Here is a 9,902-nt window from a genome sequence, read left to right as displayed (position 1 = left end):
TGCCTATGATTGATATTGATATAGTCCTTGGTATGAATTGGTTGTTTGCAAATTGTGTGGTCATTGATTGTCATAATAAAAAGATAATTTTCACAAAGAAGTCAGAACTTCCCAATGAATCTTTATTTTGTCAACTTCCCAACTTTGGAAAAGTTTGTTAGATGGAGCACAAGGATATGTTCTCTTTAATCTTTCAGAAGCAAAGGTTAAACCTGATGCAATCAATATCTCTATTGTTTCTGAATACTCAGAGGTTTTTCCGGATGAAATTCCAGGTTTACCCCCAAACAGAGAAATTGAATTCTCCATTGACCTAATACCTAGAGTAGGGCCAATTTCTATTGCACCCTATAGGATGTCACCTGTAGAGCTTGTTGAACTAAAGAAACAATTAGAGGAATTTCTTTCAAAATAGTTTATCAGACCAAGTGTGTCACCTTGGGGAGCACCAGTGCTTTTTGTCAAGAAAAAGATGGAAGTATGAGATTGTGTGTGGATTATAGGCAACTAAACAAAGTCACCATTAAAAATATATACCCTTTGCCTAGAATAGATGAGCTTTTAGATCAGTTGAGAGGAGCCACAATATTTTCTAAAATAGATCTAAGGTCAGGATATCATCAGATTAGGAATAAGACGGAAGACATTCCAAAGACAGCCTTTAGGACTAGGTACGGATATTATGAGTATCTAGTGATGCCTTTTGGATTAACAAATGCTCCAGTTGTATTTATGGATTATATGAATAGGATTTTTAGAGCTTACCTAGATAAATTTTTAATGGTGTTTATAGATGATATTTTAATATATTCTAGGAATAAAGGGGAGCATAAAGAGCATTTGAGGATAGTATTACAAATTTTGAAAGATAAACAATTATATGCCAAACTTTCAAAATGTGAATTATGGATGGAAGAAGTTAAATTCTTAGGACATGTTATATCAAAAGAAGGTGTGACAGTTGATCTTAGTAAAATTGAGGTTGTAGTACATTGGGAAAGACTTAAGACTATCAATGAGATTAGAATTTTCCTAGAATTGGCAGGATATTATAGGAGATTTATTAAAGGATTTTCACAATTTGTATTACCTTTAACTAGGTTAACTAGAAAAGGAATCCCTTTTGTTTGGACACAAGAATGTGAAGATTGTTTTCAACATTTGAAGAATAAGTTAACATCTGCACCGATTTCAATAATCCCCGATCCTTTAGGAAAATTTGAGGTTTATAGTGATGCATCTAGAAAAGGGTTAGGTTGTGTTTTAATGCAAGAAAGAAAAGTTGTAGCTTATGGGTCAAGGCAGTTAAGGCCTTATGAGGAAAATTATCTCACTCATGATGTGGAATTAGTTGCAGTAGTTTTTGCACTCAAGATTTGAAGACATTATTTATATGGAGTTAAATTTGAAATTTTTAGTGATCATAAGAGCCTTAAATATTTGTTTGATCAAAAAGAGTTGAATACGAGGCAAAGAAGATGGATGGAATTTTTGAAAGTTTATGATTTTGAACTCAAATATCATCCAGGAAAAGCAAATGTGGTGGCTGATGCCTTAAGTAGAAAATATCTTCATATGTCATATTTAATGATAAAAGAAATGGAATTATTAGAAAAATTTCGAGACATGAGATTATCTGTAACTGTATTGCCTCGACGTTTAGGTATTAGTGAAATAAGGATTGAAAATGAGTTAGTAAATAAAGTTAAAGAAGATCAGCAGGAGGATCTTAGTTTAGAAAAAATATTGGAATAGGAAGGATTTACCAAAGAAGATGATGGTTTAGTAAAATTTAAAGGAAGGATTGTTGTACCTAGAAAGGAGGAATTGATGAAAGAAATTTTAAATGAAGCACATAGCAGTAAATTCACAATTCATCCTGGATCCACTAAAATGTATCAAGATTTGAAAAAGACATTTTGGTGGCCCGGAATGAAAAAAGATATTGCTGAATATGTTTCAAAAATTTTGGTTTGTCAAAAGATAAAAATTGAACATCAAAAACCTTCAGGATTACTTCAATCATTAAACATACCGGAGTGGAAGTGAGAAAGTGTAGCAACTGATTTTGTGATGGGTTTACCAAGAACTCAGGAAGGATATGATGCAATTTGGGTAATCATTGATCGATTCACCAAATCTGCTCATTTTCTATCAATTAAGGCTCAATATTCTATCGAGAGATTAACTCAGTTGTATATAAAAAAAATTGTCAAACTTCATCGTATACCTTTAAGTATTGTGTCAGATAGATACCCTAGATTTACTTCTAGATTTTGAGGATCATTGCAGCAAGCCTTCGAAACTAAATTAAGACTGAGTACAGTTTACCATCCTCAAACTGATGGTCAAACAGAAAGAACCATTCAAACTCTAGAGGATATGTTGAGAGCATATATTTTGGAACAAGGAGGTAGTTGGGATAAATACATGTCATTGATAAAGTTCGCCTATAACAATAGTTACCACTCTAGTATTGGAATGGCTCCCTATGAGGCACTCTGTGGAAGAAAGTGTAGATCTCCTATGTGTTGGTATGAAAAAGGAGAAAAACAATTGTTGGGACCAGAATTAGTCCAAGAAACCTCGAGACAAATTCAGATGATAAAGGAAAACCTTGAAAAGGCACAAAGTAGATAGAAAAATTATGCTGATAACAGGCGTAAACCTTTGTCTTTTGAAGAAGGAGAACATGTCTTTCTTAAACTTTCTCCTACAACAGGTGTAGGTAGAACCCTCAAAGTTAGAAAATTGAGTCCTAGGTATATTGGTTCATTTCAAATACTCCGAAAAATAGGGTCAGTTGCTTACCAACTTGCTCTTCCACCTCATCTTTCTAATCTCCATAATGTTTTTCATGTTTCTCAGCTTAGAAAATATGTCCCAGATCCCTCTCACATTCTTAATTTAGATTCAGTACAAGTTAAAGAGAATCTGACTATTAAGACCAGACCAATCCAAATTTTGGTAAAAATATGAAACAACTGAGAAATAAAGCAATTTCATTAATCAAAGTATTGTGGGAAGGACTTTCACCAAATAAAGCAACGTGGAAAAAGAAGAAGAATTACGACTAAATTATCCAGAATTTTTCTTAACAGGTAATTCAAAATTTTGAGGACAAAATTTTAATTAGAAGAGAAGAAATGTAATATTCAAAAAAAAAAAAATAGACGCAAAGGCGGCACTTTTTACGCCAAGAGGCCTTTTGCGCCAACTATCTAAGAAATAAGAGCGCGTTTTGCGCCAACTCTCTAACAAGTGGGCGCGCAAAGAGCGTAGACATATATATGTATACGGCGCATTTTGCGCCAACTCTCTAATAAACTTGGCGCAAAAAGCATGGACATGTATATATATATAATATATATATATATATGTTTACGTATATACATAATAATAATAATAATAAAAAGAAATAAGTAATTAAATATTAAAATAAATATATATTATATATAATATGTTAATAATAAAATAAATTATAATAATATAAATATTGATAAAAACTGTTAACGTGGAATCACCTAATGAAAGCTTATGGAAATTCTTCTAAAAACTGTTAACTTGGAGAGTTATTATCTCAATAGCAATCATTACTTAGTTTCAATTTAACTAGTTCGTTCAAATCTAACGAAATGCAACTTAAACCGTAAGCAAGCCTCCTTATATATATATATATATATATATATATATATATATATATATATATATATATATCGCTATCCATAAGAATAGAAAAAGAACAGCGAGAAGAGAGAAAAAGAAAAGAGAGAGAGAAAGAGAGAAATCAAAAGAAAGAAGGAAAGCGACGAGACATAAGGTAATATTGGGTGATGAAAAATATTCTCTCGTTTTTTTTTATATAGAAGATTTATCTACAAGCTTGTGTCGTTTTTCCAAACTCTTCTCTCTATTTGTTCTGTAGTTCAAGTTTATTTCGTTACCGTAGTTGATTTTGTTCGGTGATTTCATTTCTTACAATACCTTTAGCTCCTTTTAAATTTTATTTTTTTTCACCTACTGGAATAATTAATTGGTACCAAAATAATTACGAAGAGAATGTGTAAATTTAACTGATGAAGACTGCTACGAACTGAACCACAAAGTGTGGGTTCAGACGATTATAGGGTAAGAGACGCCTTATCGTGGTTTGAGCTCCTCCACAATAAATCTTTCATATGCAGAAAACCACAAAGTTGGAAAATTATTTAGCTTCAATTAAATATTACACAATGTATTATTTCATTTTATTAAATTATCTGAGAGAATGGTATCTTCTGTTATTACGGCTGGAAATGGTTATAGTTAGAAACCTCAATATTACTGAGATTTATCTCACGTGTGTTTGGTTTTATGCTAACCTTTCCAGAAAATCATAATGCCTAGTCTAAGCTTAGCAGGAGAAGGATGGAGTATCAATATTTACTCTTACGAGGACCGCATGAAATTTTATATTGTAGTAGAAAATCAAGGAGCTGCTTCAATATTTTATGCTGAGAGTGTGGAGACCTACACCTATAGACTAGATTATGATAAGACTTTTGTATTGTATAATTATGTAATGCCAGTAGACTGTAGGACCTACGTAAAATAACTTCCTTTTGTATCTGACGTAACATTATCTATAAAGTAATGTTGGTAGATGTTTATATAATTTTCTTTACTGTTATTATCATCAATATTTATTAATTAATAACATTAACTCCTTTTAATCTCATTTCTCACTGATTATGCGAAAACGTAAATATAAAAGTAAAAAAAAAAATCATGTAATATTCCTTATAAACGTTAGAAGCATCAGGCTGAAAATTGATTGTATTCCTTATAAATCATGTAATATTCCTTTTTTTTAATATTCCTTAAAAAAAAGACTTTTAAGTTCTTCAAATTCTAAATAATTTTTTAAAATCTATGAAAAAATTTATGTCGAAAAAATCTTTTAAAATCCTAATATTTAAAAATCTTTGGTTTTCCAAGGTATCCTCTAGCCGATGACTAATCCTTTCGAGATGAGAGATCACATTAAGTGGGTAAGCCTTTCCTAACAAAGCATTTTCCATACGCACGGCGAGGAATCGAACCGTTGTTAGCATGCTTAAGAAACTCATCTATCTAATCTTTAAAAATCTTTTAACTACAGAAAATATCTCTTTTTATTAAACCATCGGGCTGAAAATTGATTGGGCCAAGTGGGCACGAAGTAATTTAAGAGCCCAACGACGTCGAATCTATTTATTCTATTATCTTTATGACTGCAAGTGTTCTTTCTTTTCATTAGCTACTCTTACAAAACCCTCAATCACTCACACTTCTCTTGTCACGAAAACGCAACCACAGAGAGAGAGAGAGAGAGAGAGAGAGAGAGAGAGAGAGAGAGAAAAGAAGAAGGGGTGTTTTGTTTACTGTGATTGAGAGAAGCGCACTCAAACAAACGAAGAATTTGCAAAATCATGGCTCCGAATCTGGAATGTCGTATGTACGAAGCGAAATACCCTGAAGTAGACATGGCGGTGATGATACAGGTGAAGAACATAGCTGACATGGGCGCTTACGTGTCGCTGTTGGAGTACAACAACATCGAGGGCATGATCTTGTTCTCGGAGCTCTCACGCCGTCGGATTCGGAGCGTGAGCTCACTCATCAAGGTTGGGCGCATCGAACCCGTGATGGTTCTTCGTGTGGACAAGGAGAAAGGTTACATCGATCTCAGCAAGCGTAGGGTTTCTGAAGAAGACATTCAAGCCTGTGAGGAAAGGTATAATAAGAGCAAACTCGTACACTCAATCATGCGACACGTTGCCGAGACCTTGAATATCGACTTAGAGGTATCAAAACTTCTAAACCCCTCATTCCTTAGTTTCTTTCATTAAATTTTTATATTTACCGTTTTTTTGCTTCATAGTGGTGATTGATGTTACTGTAACTTTCAATATTTTTGGTCAATTGCTTCTTGTTCAAACTCATGGTCCTTCCAATTTCTTGGTGGATTTTTCTCTCTTGTGAAATGTGAATTTTTAGTATTCTGACATGTTTGAACCAATAAGTCTATTTCTCTTTCAAAACCACCCATGGAAACAGAAAAATAATAATATTATCAAAGGTAACTAAAATAGCTGAGTGCGCGCTGAGACAAAGTGATGCTGATTACGATTATTGTCAGTATATTACTATGCGTGAAATCAAACTTGTATTGCACATTTGCACCATTGTTTTGTCCATTCATTCGATGACTCTGATTCCATGAACCATGCGCCTTTTATCTTAAGATATTGTATTTTAAAGTAACCACTGGCACGATATATATTGAATGGATATGTTTGAATGACGTGCTGCATTAGAATGCATGCCATGATTAGATAGGCATCTGGTAATTGTATGTATTTTTGTGAAGTAATTCTTTTTTATATAAGCTCCACACCTGTACATGATTTTTGGATTTCCTTGGTATTATTGGACAGACAATAGTGGTGATAGTGAGCAGTTCGTTGGTGGCATTTTGAATTTCTGCCTTGATATAAACTGAGATTCTTTTTTTTTTTGTTGCTCTGTTATGTTTCTTTAATTACTATCGGCGTCAAGCTTTTTACCTCTATAATGCTTATATTGCAGTATTGGCTTATTGCATTATTTTCCCCTTCTAAACATGTTTGCCCATTAATTCTGTCAAGAGCATTAGGGATCATTGAGAGAGACAGTTTTTTCTGTGAATGTCAATGACTAGTACTGTGCAGAGAAGTCTTATTTATAACAGGGAAGAATGGTAAAAATATTTGTCTAGAGCAATTGATACAACTATATACAGAACATTAATAATAGAAACTAAAATCTTAACAAGTTCGGTAGTTGTATCTGCCAGTCCATAGTCTATAACATGTATACTTAAAAAATTTTCCTTTTGGTGGTGCTACTATTTCAGTTCTGTTTATTGAACTAAATTCAAGTGGCTTTGTGCAGGAGCTGTATATTCACATTGGATGGCCTTTATATCGCAAATATGGTCATGCTTTTGAGGTCAGAATTTTTTTTTTTAAATTCCTTTTATTGTTCTCTAACTTTTGTAGTTACCACAATAACTTCATTATATGCAGGCATTCAAAATAATTGTGACTGATCCTGATACAGTACTGAATACTCTCACCCGTGAAGCCAAGGAAGTTGGCCCTGATGGGCAAGAGGTAAATATTGTTATCAGAGAAATACTTGCCACATAAATGTTGTTGATGACTAAAGGTATTTTTTATTGTCTCCCATAGGTGACCAAAGTGGTACCCGCTGTATCAGAAGAAGTGAAGGATTCTCTAGTAAAGAATATTAGAAGACGAATGACTCCCCAACCCTTGAAAATTAGGGCAGATATCGAAATGAAATGTTTTCAATTTGATGGAGTTCTTCACATTAAGGTTTTAATTGTTTCTGTCCCCCCCCCCCCCCTTTTTTTTTTCTTTCTTTTTTTCGATAGAAAGTTCCCCCTTTTATGTTGTGTTCTCGGGTTATTGCCTATGGCATATCTTTCAAAGTATTCTCAAAATTTATAGTCCTTTGGTTATGCAGGAAGCAATGCGGAGGGCTGAAGCTGCTGGAAATAATGACTGCCCTGTCAAAATTAAACTTGTTGCTCCTCCACTTTACGTACTTACCACTCAAACTCTCGACAAGGTTAGTGCAATCTTCACATAAATTTTGATATGATAATTGGCTTTTGACCTGAATTTAGTGCACATTTCGCCTTTGAAGCTTTGGCTTCAAGATTATATAAGTTGTGGATGTATAAATTTGCTACTAAAGTTTGCATTGTAAATTGTGTTTGGGGGTATTTTGGTTGTACAACTACGGTAGCAGTTATATTTACCTATTATGATTGCCATATAAGCCATTCATCTGGTGACAGCTTGAAAGGACTCACTACTGAACATTCTCCCTTGACTCCTATTTCCTTCAAAGACCATGTGGTGTTGTAAAATTATATTGCTTTGTTGTTAAAGATGTGGAAATGAAAACTCGTGGGAGTATCTCTTTCAAACCTATTATTGAGTGTGTGTCTGGAAGTTTCCTGAAAATATCTGCTGTGTTTTTTTTAACCAAATTCCCCCCCTCCCCGTGCCTCTCACTATCTCTTTTGCAGTTACTGAATATATTATATATGATGTTTGGTCTGGTAACTCCTGTTACCTAACGAGAATAGATTTATTTGTACGGGATCAATTTTTTTTTCCTACATGGTATTTGTAGATTTGCATATATGGTATACAATATCCACTATACAGGAGGCAGTTGTAGATTCGCATTAAAAGTTCCAATTGGTAACCTGTCTATTGAAAGTAATTGGTGTATTTTGTTATCGTCTGGACAGGAGCAAGGAATATTGGTTCTCAACAATGCCATTGTTTCTTGCACTGAATCACTAGAACAACACAAGGGTAAACTTGTGGTGAAGGAGGAACCCAGAGCCGTGAGTGTCAACATCCTTTATATTTGCTTCTTCTATCCTCCCTCTGTATATCTATCTATCTATGTATAAATTTTGTTCGTCTGCCTTTGGATCCTCTTCTATCTTTTGATGTCAGTATATGGAAAGTAGAATTCTAGTCTCTTTCTCTTTTGGAGGTTTGACATGGCATTGTGATTCAGGTGAGTGAACGGGATGATAAATTGCTTGCTGAGCACATGGCCCAGCTACGCCAAGACAATGAGGAGGTCAGTGGCGATGAAGACAGTGAGGAGGAAGAAGATACCGGAATGGGCGAAGTTGATGTGGACAATGGTCCTGGGATAACGGAGTGACAATAAACTTGTTGGTATAGTAAGGCATAGATAGCACACCCGAGCTTTACTAATTTTGTCTTTGATTTAATTCTTTTCAAACTGTTTTTAAATGCGATTGTATTATACCAGCTTAAATTACTGTATGTTGAGATGTCTTGTAACTTGCAAAGCGATTTTGGAGTTTCTTGAAGAGGGTGTTTAACCCAAACTAGCAGTTTACCGTCATTTCAAAAATGCTACCATCTCTCCCTCTCTTCTCATGCTATTTACGTGGCTGACATTGATTATTTTATATTATTTGATCACGGTCCTCTTAACTAACATCCGCAATTGTTACTTACGATTTCTATTTTCTAAAAATACTAGATTTTGATTATCGAATTCGTATTTTGTTGTGTTGATGTTGAGAACCATTATGGAAAGATGCAAATGCCAAGTAATCGCTTGAACTAATCACGCTTTTTTATGGGAACCTACTGATCAGACTTCTGAAACTTTGATCATGACTAGCGAGTATGACAGTGGGAGTTTATTGGAAACATTGTCTTTTATGGTGCAATTTTGATAAACTGAGAATGACAAGTCAAACGCTTCAATAATTGCCAACCATGAATTCCCGTTTTCTGTTTCTACTTCTGCTCTCTGTGGTTGAACTAACGAGAATGGTTCTTTGTTATAGTCTATGGCAAGGTTCTGACGAGCCAATATTTTCTGTTATCTCATTATTAAGAGTGATGATTGTTACTTTTTTATATGTTTTGTTTAGGAGTAACATTTTTCGTCTATTTGAGTTTGCCTAATAACATATGTTAATTGGTTGGTCTTTTTGAAAAAAGATAGTTTTATAAATGAGCATTTACTTTGAATTTCAGAAAGGCATATATTTTTATATTTGCACAAAAGTATATATATTTAGTTGAATTTAATTTATAATAAAACGGTTTGGAAAGTTAAATCATCATACCGAACAAGTGATGTTTTAATATAAAGTTTTACAACGGTGAATTCAAGTTATAAAAAAAAAATAAAAATTGTCTACCCTTGCACCAATAACAAACTTTTCATTGTCAAACTCAAGCTTGATCCAAATTTGTTTTGAGCGTTGTAAATATGCCAAATGAATGTGTTACGAACCTTCA

The 9,902-nt window shown here is 33.7% G+C and overlaps 1 protein-coding gene across 1 annotated transcript; it reads left to right on the top strand.

The window, feature by feature from the left end:
* The first annotated feature begins 5,284 nt into the window (after positions 1 to 5,284).
* On the top strand, positions 5,285 to 9,040 carry LOC133318587 (eukaryotic translation initiation factor 2 subunit alpha homolog). The gene is made up of 7 exons (XM_061520596.1): positions 5,285 to 5,825; positions 6,955 to 7,011; positions 7,089 to 7,175; positions 7,254 to 7,400; positions 7,552 to 7,656; positions 8,351 to 8,449; positions 8,629 to 9,040. Exons 1-7 carry the CDS (start codon positions 5,451 to 5,453, stop codon positions 8,779 to 8,781), a joined length of 1,023 nt encoding a protein of 340 aa, XP_061376580.1. The 5' UTR covers positions 5,285 to 5,450; the 3' UTR covers positions 8,782 to 9,040.
* The last annotated feature ends 862 nt before the right edge of the window (positions 9,041 to 9,902 follow it).

Source organism: Gastrolobium bilobum, unplaced genomic scaffold (genome assembly GCF_033153095.1).
Source record: "Gastrolobium bilobum isolate Gb01-03AN ecotype WA unplaced genomic scaffold, APGP_CSIRO_Gbil_v1 utg4519, whole genome shotgun sequence".
Taxonomy (NCBI): Eukaryota; Viridiplantae; Streptophyta; class Magnoliopsida; order Fabales; family Fabaceae; genus Gastrolobium; species Gastrolobium bilobum.
Note: the sequence above shows the minus strand (reverse complement) of the source record. Positions and strands in the feature narration are given on the sequence as shown.